At 44.2% G+C, this 12,113-nt stretch overlaps 1 protein-coding gene across 2 annotated transcripts in view; it reads left to right on the forward strand.

Annotated features, from left to right (window-relative positions):
• Positions 1-4,122, forward strand: part of rmdn1 (regulator of microtubule dynamics 1) — a 37,842-nt gene extending 33,720 nt beyond the window's left edge. For both annotated transcript variants that reach the window (XM_039754298.1, XM_039754297.1), the window contains exon 10: positions 3,783-4,122. In XM_039754298.1, coding sequence (XP_039610232.1) covers positions 3,783-3,827 — 45 coding nt within the window. In that variant the 3' untranslated portion in view covers positions 3,828-4,122. The remainder of the gene's footprint in view (positions 1-3,782) is intronic.
• The last annotated feature ends 7,991 nt before the right edge of the window (positions 4,123-12,113 follow it).

Raw genomic sequence — 12,113 nt, forward strand, 5'->3', positions numbered from 1 at the left:
CTTCTGATAATTTAACATACTAAATGTCAACACCATCATTCCGCTGGAGAGGGAGAGAGACAGACATGAATAGAACAGTCGATACACTTCATGCGACTGCACCTAAAGAAAGGCTTTGGTTTTGTCATCAGAAAGGCAAGTCACTGCAGTTGCCCATTTAACTGAGAACTGGCACAGCCCTAATACCCACACATGCTGCAAATGGGCAGGATATCGTATTATGATAGAACAGCCCCAAAGCGGCGGCTGGAGACGCTACCATTGACTGTGGGATGATGTGCAGACAGTCAGAGTTTTATGTTGTCTTTCAGGTGTGGTGTGAAGTCTGAATCTGCGACTCTGCTGTTAATCAAGGGAGCGAGGGCCAGAGGCTCGATCGTCTTAATGTATAGCAATCAGGAATGGACACTCTCAACCACGAGGGCTTGTTATAGAATGATGGGCATGTCTCTCCTGTGCCAATGCTTGCTTTAATTGTATTATTTATTTTATTCCTACTATTCAAGACATTCTATATTTTAGGACTTTCTGTGTTAGGGTGCAGAGCACAAAGTGACTCTGGTAGAAGAGTCCCTGAACCAAGTTCTACTTGATACGGGCTGACATGGGTGAAGGAGGTATGGATGTAGGCCATCATCTGCTGGTAATGCAGGACATGGAAGTGACCTTTGAGCTGGCCAAGGCTTCAGTCCAGTAGCCCAAAGCGAGAGCAGTAATGAGGTCAGTTCCTGAAACAGAAGTGCGACCTGCATCAGTGATTCTAAAGTTCAGGGAGGAGGAAGTGTCTTCTAAGCTAGCCATTCATTTACACCCCAAGGTCAGCAATGGAAAATATGAAAGTCCAAAAAAAAAAAAAAAACCATCTGTTTTGACCGATGTTGAGCTGAAATTGTTAATAAATGTAACATACAAGTGTAAAGCAGCTGTGCAAATGTAATGAGCAGGACTCCTGGAGCTCCATGAGTCGTGTCTGTGTTTTCAAAACTCTCCATTTCACTCATCCACTGTAACTCTGAGCTGGCGTCTTTTCATTAAAGATCAAACCCTGCAGAGAATCGTCAAGAGTCTCAGTGTCTGGGGGTTAAAAACATCGAGAGGCAGAGATGGAGACCACCAACAACGTACTGGGGTGGACACAGACGCTCCGCCTTTTCCCTTTAAATTGACCTCCTTGTTTAAATATCTGAAGCTTGTTTTCCTGCTTTCAGCAAAAGCACATTAGTGTGAGATGTACACGTATGAGCAACATTTGGATTTGTTTCAAAGCTTTACCTCTTAGTATTCTGTGGAGTTCAGTTTGTATTCTGTCAGTGATAAGCGGGGTCGACACTGAATGTGAAATGCTGCAGCTACAATAGTGTGGGACCACCTGGAAAATCATCTCAAAAGCAAGATTTAAAAAAAAATATATAAATGACCCCAGCTCCCAAGTAACACATGAGAGAGGGCACAACACTCCCTGTTAAAATTTCTATAAAGAAAAACGTACCGTTACTTCATTCACGTTACCTTCCTCTCCTCTCTTCTGTCAGACATGACATTCTACTGTCCAGAACGGAGAACATGCCAGTGGGTATCTCTGGCACTGCCCTCCAGTGGTTCAAGTCCTATCTGACTGATAGTCAACAGCAGGTCCAGCTCAGTGCCAGTCACACAAGGAGCTCCTCAGGGCTCTGTCCTAGGCCCTCTTCTCTTCTCTATTTATATGCGTCCCCTTGGCCATATTTTTTGTAGCTATGGACTGGGCTATCCTCTTTATGCAAATGATACTCAACTCTACTTCAATGTTAAAAGTGGAACTTCATCAGAGCTTTCTCAGCTCACAACCTGCCTCAGTGAAATTAAAACCTGGATGGAGCAGAACTCTTTAAAATTAAATTGCAGCAAAACTGAACTCCTGCAAATTGGCACTAAAGCGCAACTTAATAAAATGAGCTCCTTCCCGGTCAATCTTGGTGATGATCTCATCAGACCTGCCTCTACTGTAAAGAATCTTGGTGTCATTTTTGATTCCTCCCTTTCTTATTCCACCCACATAAACCACATTAAGAAACTTTCTTACTTTTACCTCCGTAACATATCCCGTGTTCACTCCTTCCTCTCCTTTTCTAATGCTGAGAAACTTGTCCATGCTTTTATCACATCCCGTATCGATTATTGTAACTCGCTGCTGGCAGGTGCCCCTTCTAATCTTATATCACAGCTCCAGCTTATTCAAAACTCAGCTGTAAGAGTCCTCACTCGAACCAGCAGCAGCGAGCACATCACACCCATCCTGCTCCGTCTTCACTGGCTCCCTGTGTCTTACAGAATCGAATATAAAATCCTACTAACAACTTACAAAGCTTTAAATGGCCTTCTCCATCAGTATGTGCCTGTCTGCCCACTAAGGTCCTCTGATTCTGTGCCCACACTGATCTACACTCCATGGGTGACAGCAGGGCCTTCAGCTTTATAGCGCCCAGACTCTGGAATGACCTGCTGAAATGAATCAGGCCAGCTGACTCCATGAATTCTTTTAAAAAAACAACGGAAAACTCATCTGTTCAGGAAGGCTGTTAGCTCTACTTGACTTTATTCCCCTTCTCTCAATTTACCTCCATGTCAAGATGTTCATGTAACCTGTATGTGTGTGTGTCCGTTAGACCATCAGTTATGTTGTCTGTTTGGCATTTCTCTAAATTTACTATCTTGCTCTTCTGGTTTAGTACAATGCTTTATACTGCACACCCTGATGTTCTTTCTTAAACTCTGTGAAATGCCTTGAGCACGGGAAAGGCGCTTCATAAATAAAATGTATTATTATTCTCATTTCGTTTCTGCGCCTGAAGCCTCCCCTCCTTTTCTTTCCTTCTGAGTTTCTTCTCCTGTTTTTCCAAATCTTCACTCCATCAGATGTAATTTTAATTTCAGGAATAAAAAGAAGTCTGTGGGTGTGAATCAACAACCTTTTAGTTAAGATTTTAGTTCAAAGCCCTTTGCCTGCCAGCGTGGTGCGTCACTTCTCTGGACGCGTGCTTTCTGATGCTTTCCTGTAGACGCCTCAGCCGCTCCCTGTAATGTCGCTTAAGTAATTCAGTGTGTACACGATGAACTAACTCTTTATGAATAAGTCTGTCCGTGTTGAAAATTTATTTATTTTTTTTTTTTGGAAACTCAAGTTGCATGCTTGAAATATGCCCTCAATCAGCCTGGCATGGTCAGATTAACCAGATCGCGAGTGCCATAGTCAGGGACTCCTATGCTATTGCCTGTTATTTGGGTCCCCCATTGTATAAATTCTGCCATCAAACAAATAATTTAACAAACCCAGTTTTGTTCTTTTGACTCAGATACTGAAAAACAGCTCATTTAATTAAGGTGGGGGGAGTCTAATTGGTTGGAATGAAAACCAGTAGGTGGGGGTCCGGGACTGAACTTGAGAACCACTGAGCTAAGGCTGCAAACACAGCAAGAGTGCACTGAGACACAGAACTGCTGAAAATGGACCTGATTTAAGAAAGAGCCGATAAGTAACCAGTGAGGGCGAAATGAATAAAAAGAAGAGCAGAAGTTTGGAATGAGGGGTGAAGTGAAACACTGAGACGAGTGCCAAGAAGAATAAAATAAAGAGTCGAGTGAACATTTCATGCTCAACTCGAGGATCGATAACAACGGTTCACGCCGTTTTCTGCATTGAACAGTTTGAAACAAATGGTGACCGCCTTAGAAAACAAGTGATGGGAGGTTTGGACCTGTAGACGGTCACTCAGTGTCTGATTTATTATTTTTTTATTTTCTAGGTTCAAACTGAAGCAGCTGATCTTCTGAAGAAACTCAGTGGTTAAAAGCGCGTTGTCAGAATTGCCACAAACCAAACGACACACTGGACATGTGCTGAGCTGGCAAAGGCCCAGGTTGAGTGCCATCCATTTTACAAACCCAAAGCGTCCGCTCTCTGCTGTACTGCAGTGGTCCACGAGGGGCCCGTATAAACACCACGTACTTCTATCCTCCTCTGTAAAGGAAAAATACGATAATGAAATGTTCAGTCGTCACTTGATAAGCAAGCGGACGCAACGTCTGAGAAGTCTTAATCTCTTTATGATAAACCCTGTGTGCAGACAGACCTCTCCTCACGGATTGTGTGTCCTGGTCATTATTACTCTACTTCAGCCACAGTGGTGGGCACAGAGGAAGGACCATTAAGTGGTGCCCTTGACAATAGACCTTCAGGTGGGCACCCCTTCACGCAGTGAATGATACGAAAAGTAAAGACGTGTGTGTGTGTGTGTGTGTGAGATGTTCTGTTGAGACATGGAGGGCTCTGCTTGGCTCCATAATGCCAAATCGTTGGGGCGTCAGACCATCTTGGCTGCTCGATAAATGTTGTCCTTCTGGCATCAAGGAATACAACAGAAATACTTTTAAAAAGGAAAAAAATATTTAAACACACATTTAGTTTTAACCTTCCAGTGGCCATCACCTAGCAGCCCTGATACCCCCACAGAGCAGCGTGTCCTAAGGCGGGGGGCCTGCCAAGTGAAGCACTGGCTAAATGTTGGGTATTGTAACAACGTGTTCATTTTAATGAAGTAATTACACGTTTCTGTGCTTTCCTAGCCTATAAAAATCAAACTGTAATCCAGTGGTCTCAAGCCACTGGGGGGCCGCAGTGGGTGCAGGTTTTCATTCTCATCCTTTTCGTAATGAGTGACCTGTTTTTGCTAATTCACTTTTTTTTCCTTTCATTTTCATCAATTTGCTCTTGAAGACTCAGACCCCTTATTTGTTTCTTTTTCCTTAATTAGCCGCCAAACAATAACGAGATACAAGATGAGCCAAAACAACTGGTGTCCATCACACAATATCTGAAAATATAGAAAGATGATGGTCTGCTCAGGAGCCCAAAACATTTTCACAGAAAAGACACAATCAGCAATTTCAGAAATGTCTGCTGTGGCACCACGAGAGCAGCAACACGTCACAGAATTAATGAACGATGAGAGTCCGTGCCTAACGAAGCAACTGACTGGAGTGAAACTGGTTGGCCGTGACTTGGCTGGTCTCCTGTTGGCTCCCTCACTTCACGTTTCATTACTGTTTGGGTGGGAAGGAAATGAAGCAACTCGGGGAAATCGCAACAATCAAGTCAATTAAAATGAAAAGGACTTAAATAGCAGCACAAGCAGTTCACTAATTAAGAAAAGGTTAGAATGAAAACCTGCAGCCACTGGAGCCCTCCAGGACTGGAGTTGGGACACCCTGCTGTAATCTCTAAACCGATTTTCCTAAAGTTTTGCCCGTGCGTTGCTTGTGGCCCAAGTTAAAATACCTGCAATGGCAGGGCAACTCAAAAGAGAGGTCTAAGATACCCATCAGGCAGCAGGGACTCGTCAGTACGCATACAAAGCGGGGTCTTGGTGCACAGGGGCAGCGTTTTCTTCTCAATTTGATTTGGTTTCATCGTCTCTTTGGATTATGGCGTCTTTTTGACTCCTCGTGGGTTGCGTTTAGCCGTGTTGAATTTCCAAAAGGTGTTTCTGAGAAATATGTAGGTTAACAAAAAAAAAAACACAGTAGTGTTACCAGAACCTTAAAGGGCAAAGTTCGATTCAAACCCCTGTGGGCGTCCTGCAGGACAGGCTGGACGTGCGTCTCTCGCCGATGGGCTACACGAGTCACGTCAGTACTACATCTAAAATGATCAGCGAGTACGACAAAGCAGGGTTTTCAAAAAACGTTAACAGGATATGAAAAGCTAAAGAGGAGGCGTACAAAAATGAAAAAAGCTGAGTGTCAAGTAGACAAGGCTGTTAAGGACGCCAAAAGCAAACACGAAGGCCCCGCTGGAACAGAACTTCTCCAGCAGTGGTTGACAAGTGGCTGGTGGTTACAAATGCAAGGAACCCCATCTCCCACCCCACGCGCGCAGCACAGACTAATTCTTCTCTACCTGACCAGATGAATGGGTTGAGATGACCCAACCCCAGGGTATCACACCATCTGGCTTGTTCCAGTCTCACAGTCCAACTCCACCTTTGCTGCCCGCATTACTCCTCTGGAGACAGAAATGTCATGAAGCCCCCCCAGTCCTCCACACCAAAACGTTGTTCTGATCAGACACCATGCCACCTACACTTAGATGTTTCTACTCGATGCAAAGTTCCCGTCTGTATGCCCAAGAAGTAAAACTCTCGGGAGTCCAAACGATTACAGGCCAGTGGCGCCGACCTCGGTGATCCTTCAGCTTTTTCAGATCCGTCACAAATTCTCTGCCTGTCCCTCTACAACGTGCTTAACGTGCCAGCAGGTCACTTGAGGATACAGTGAACATCTTGGAGCTCTTTGTGTCAGAACCTAATTTGTGGATTTCAATTCTTCACCACAGCAAACCTCTCTGCCTGAATGTGGATCTCTGACTTTCTAAGGAATGGACGTCAGACAGTGAAGACGGAGGACTACCAGTCAGGGTCCATAATCCAAAGCACAGGGTACCCCCTCAAGGCTGTGTTTCCATGACTGCACCTCCAGTGACCCAAACTGTCTGCTGATGACACCCCACAGACAGATTAGGGGCCATATTGCAGGGAGGTGGAATGGCCGGCAAGTTGGCACCCCCTCAGCAATCTTAATTTGAATTTCCTAAGAACAGTAGAAACAATTCTCAATTTTGTGACACCCCGGCAACAGAAACCCAAAAACAAAACCCCACATATGCTGCGTACCGAGACTCTGTTAACGTAGGCAGGGACTCTGTCTGCTGTCGGTGTGACTGCAAGTTCACAAGCTCACCGTGTTTGTCGTCTGATGTGAGGGACAGTTAATAACGGCCATTCAACTGGCTTTGCACTTTCTTTGGTCTTCTCTCCTCCAGAACTTGTTGGCCCCATGACGAGGGAGGCTATCCGTTCTTATAAAGCAGGATGACCGACAATGTGTGTATGTGTGTGCTGAAGTCACGGCTCCCGTGTGAACTCCCGAGACTGTTCCTGTTTTCAGTACAATAAAGCCAATTCTGATTCTTCAACTTACCTCCTCCTCTCTTGTGCAAGTCGGTGATCGACACATCACAAGCAGAGACAGACAGGAGCCGCTCCAACCAACACTAATATGTAGCACCCACCTGGAAGATGTGATGGCGGCCATTTTGCACCAATTCACTCACCACACTTCAGCTATTAGGTGGGCCAGAACGGTCAAAGCCATGGTGGGCAGTTTAGCCTGGACATCCAAGGTACACCCTGCTCTTAATGAAGGATGCCCATGGGAGAGTCAGGATCTCGGTTTTAGATCTCATCTGAAGGATGGCGCCATTTTTACAGCACTGTGTCCCCACCACTGCACAGCATGGCATTGGGATCCAAATTCAGACCATATAGAGAAGTACCGTATTTACTCGCGTTTAAGTTCTCCCGCAGATAAGTCGGGACTTGATTTTACTGTTTAATTTCCAGTATTTTATTATGTCGGTCATGTAAGTCGAATGTGGAAAACTCACGCTATTGGTCCAAGAGATTACAATATGCTAACGCACACCTGAGAGTGTAACCACGGGGCACACGGCCTTTTGTTTTCTATGTATCGTGCCTACGTGAACACACGGCGATACCCAAACTATTCCGAAGCGACATTTGCACTGATTCATTTTTTTTTTGTATCTCACACCCTCATACATCTTTATCGTAAAAGCATTCCTTATGTACGATGGAGCGTTCGATCAGAAGGAAGTATGAAGCCGGTTTTAAATTAAAAGTCGTTGAAGTGGTGAAAGAAATCATAACTGCGCTGCTGCAACAAAATTCAATGTGTCTGAGAAACTGATGAGCGAGACTGGAGGAGGCGAGAAGATGTAAAAAAAAAAAATTGTGTCATATTTTGGAACGGGCGTATAAGTCGGGGTCTGATTTTCTGGGTTTCAAAACACCGACTTATACGTGAGTATATTCTTGATGATGATGATCTGCATATATGGTATAGTAAGGGTTATATCATAAAATGCCTGTATATTTTATAATTTTTTCTCTTTGCAGTTGCAAACCACCAAAATTTTGCTACTAAGCTTAAAAACTTTAGTCAAGGACACTGACATGAGATGACGAGTCAAGCAAAGGGTGTTTTATAAGAAGCCGTGTCGCTGGGATGTGTGTGCGGCGAGAAGCCACTCATTTGAGCAGCCCAATACCTTATATGTGGGGGTCCGCCTGTTTCCAACTTGTGGTTGGGGGGGGGGCGCAAAGAGTGGAAATTGATCAATAAACGGGTCTCAGACACCTGCACAGGGTAAGGAGTAATGTTAGGGTCAGGTGATGGGGATTTACAGTTGTGCTTGAAAGTTTGTGAGCCCTTTAGAATTTTCTATATTTCTGCATAAATATGACCTAAAACATCATCAGATTTTCACTCAAGTCCTAAAAGTAGATAAAGAGAAACCAGTTAAACAAATGAGACAAAAATATTATACTTGGTCATTTATTTATTGAGGAAAATGATTGAATATTACATATTTGTGAGTGGCAAAAGTATGTGAACCTTTGCTTTCAGTATCTGGTGTGACCCCCCAATAACTCAACTAAACGTTTCCGGTAACTTCTGATCATTCCTGCACACCGGCTTGGAGGAATTTTCTCCCATTCCTCCGTACAGAACAGCTTCAACTCTGGGATGTTGGTGGGTTTCCTCACATGAACTGCTCTCTTCAGGTCCTTCCACAACATTTCGATTGGATTAAGGTCAGGACTTTGACTTGGCCATTCCAAACATTCACTTTATTCTTCTTTAACCATTCTTTGGTAGAACGACTTGTGTGCTTAGGGTCGTTGTCTTGCTGCATGACCCACCTTCTCTTGAGATTCAGTTCATGGACAGATGTCCTGACATTTTCCTTTAGAATTCTCTGATATAATTCAGAATTCATTGTTCCATCAATGAAGGCAAGCCGTCCTGGCCCAGATGCAGCAAAACAGGCCCAAACCATGATACTACCACCACCATGTTTCACAGATGGGATAAGGTTCTTATGCTGGAATGCAGTGTTTTCCTTTCTCCAAACATAACGCTTTTCATTTAAACCAAAAAGTTCTATTTTGGTCTCATCCGTCCACAAAACATTCTTCCAATAGCCTTCTGTTTTGTCCACGTGATCTTTAGCAAACTGCAGACGAGCAGCAATGTTTTTTTTGGAGAGCAGTGGCTTTCTCCTTGCAACCCTGCCATGCACACCATTGTTGTTCAGTGTTCTCCTGATGGTGGACTCATGAACATGAACATTAGCCAATGTGAGAGAGGCCTTCAGTTGCTTAGAAGTTACCCTGGGGTCCTTTGTGACCTCACCGACTATTACACGTGTGCCTTGCTCTTGGAGTGATCTTTGTTGGTCGACCACTCCTGGGGAGGGTAACAATGGTCTTGAATTTCCTCCATTTGTACACAATCTGTCTGACTGTGGATTGGTGGAGTCCAAACTCTTTAGAGATGGTTTGGTAACCTTTTCCAGCCTGATGAGCATCAACAACTCTTTTTGTGAGGTCCTCAGAAATCTCCTTTGTTGGTGCAATGATACACTTCTACAAACACGTGTTGTGAAGAGCAGACTTTGATAGATCCTGTTCTTTAAATGACACAGGGTGCCCACTCACACCTGATTGGCATCCCATTGATTGAAAACACCCGACCTTCAAACTAACTGATCATCCGTGAGGTTCACATACTTTTGCCACTCACAAATATGTAATATTCAATCATTTTCCTCAATAAATAAATGACCAAGTCTAATATTTTTGTCTCATTTGTTTAACTGGTTTCTCTTTATCTACTTTTAGGACTTGAATGAAAATCTGATGATGTTTTAGGTCATATTTATGCAGAAATATAGAAAATTCTAAAGGGTTCATAAACTTTCAAGCACAACTGTACGTAATGGTGAAGACCTGCCAAGTGGGCGTGATGAGCAGACGGACCTAATTGGAGGAAGGTCCAAGGCTGCAAGCTGATTGGGTGTCAGATGAGGAATGTGTTTTATGATCAGAATTATAATAAAAGTATGGTCCACCCATAGCTGGGCACTCAATTCATCTGAACTGGGACCGTGTGTGCATCACATAATAAAGCCTGATTCCACTGCCTGTCCTGAGACTCCGAGTACCTTCTTTGGGGCCGAGGTTGCCCGTGTCTGATCTGCTTCGACAACCACAGGGTAAGTGCCTCCTGCTGGCCTCACCAACACCTCCCTCCAGTCTGCCATCCAAGTTCCTCCCTGAACATGCTTAGCTTCAGGTGGGTGACCTCTTCTGTAGTGCAGGTGGTATGGCTGCTGGCTAAAAATAGAGAACTTCACCATGAACACAGCCTTCAGACTGCTTGTATCACGAAGGAAATTGCAGTAACATGAAACTGTGTTTACTCACTTAATGATGCAGACACATTTCCAATACCGCGTTGCCCTGAAAATAAGCCCTAGTGCATCTTTTGGAGCAAAAATGAATATAAGACCCGGTCATATTTTCGGGGAAACATGGTAGTTCAGTGAAGCTACAGATTTTCGTTTGTAGTCTCGTTCCAGTGTCCAACAGCATTCGGCCCAGCACTGCTTGGAAAAGCGAGACACTTCGGGGGATTGTTGCAAAGCCTCGATGGAACCTTTCATTGGGTTTCACACCAACTGTGTCAAGATTAGAAGGGAAGAAGCCCCAGTGCACTGATTCCAAACCTTTTTTTTGAGTCACAAACCCCTTTAAGAATCTGATGAAAGCTATGGACCCCCTTCCGTCAGAAATATTCATTTCTTTCAACGGGAAACCATTGACTGGGACAAGGGGGAGGGGAGGGCAGTATGGTGACTGTTACTTTTTTCTCACGAGTATGTAACTCGCGCATTAGGCTTGGCCGAGAAAAATAACGGCAACAGACACATGATGTGAAAAAGATCACGCAGGAAAAATCAACAGTATCGGGCTGAATAGTGAATATAAATGTTAATATTTATCTGACCCTCACGGACCCCCTGAAACCCATCCATGGACTCCCTAGGGGTCCACAGACCTCAGGTTAAGAACCCCTGCCCGAGTGTGTTAAACTTGATGGTTTTGTTCACCTGAAGCCGTCTTGTCAAGAACATTCCAGAGCGCGCTCTTCTTGCGACTTCCGCCAGCCCCGGCAGCAGATGTTTGAACCATTTGACGTGGATGGCGAGGCTGATCGGTGGTCTTTTGTAAGCTTGGCATCGGTTATTTATGAAAACAGCTCTCTCAAATACGGAATTCCTTTACCTTTCTTGTTCATCACTTTCAGGAAATTTCTTCATCAGTCCAACATTTATATGAAGAGGAGGCAAACATCTCGGTCAGGCCAACATGTGGTGAAGGTGGCACACTTTTCATGCGGAGCGGCAAGTTCTCTTTAAAGTGACGAGATTCTTTATCACGACTGTCCCGCTGGTACACTCAAACCACCAGGGATATCCAAGTGGCTCAATAGAGGAAAGGACCCTGGTCAGCACAGAAGGTTCAGCCACTGGGCCCGATGGGGTGCAAAGAATCGCTATTGCTAGACCACCACAGATATTCCAGTCTTAGTTGTTTGTGCTGTAAACTTTTCAACTGTTCCACGTTATTGTGGGTTTCTTTCACGTGTAATGCGGAGAAAAGGTGGACTGAAAGGCTGGACACAGCTGTGGTTTAACAAGACCGCTCAACAGTGACAAAGGGATAAAAAGACGCCCTTATCGTGGGTCACGCTCACAACCCAAAGCCGGGCTTCAACTAAACATCACAGCCGACTTTTTGGGTAACAGATTAGTAGATTTAAAAGAGAACTCCACCAAAAAACGATGTGTTGCTTACCCCACGTAGTTTGTAGTGATGGCTGAAAACAAATTTCACCTCATTGTTTCATGCAGAATGGAGAGAAAAAAAAGTTTTATAAATAAAAGATTTGGATAAAGTCCATAGAAAAGAAGAAAAAAACATTTTTGAACTGAAGACAGGCCTCCTGACCAATGAATGAAAGGGAGAGGTGGGTCTTCAAATCAAAAAGTCCTTCCCACGAGGCTTCAGGTTTTGTGTCATTTCATAAGCAGTTAAGAATATTTTAAGAAAAAAACGTGCGTTTTACATGCTGTGACCATACAACTGGAT

The sequence above is a fragment of the Polypterus senegalus genome, chromosome 5 (genome assembly GCF_016835505.1).
Source record: "Polypterus senegalus isolate Bchr_013 chromosome 5, ASM1683550v1, whole genome shotgun sequence".
Lineage (NCBI taxonomy): Eukaryota > Metazoa > Chordata > Cladistia > Polypteriformes > Polypteridae > Polypterus > Polypterus senegalus.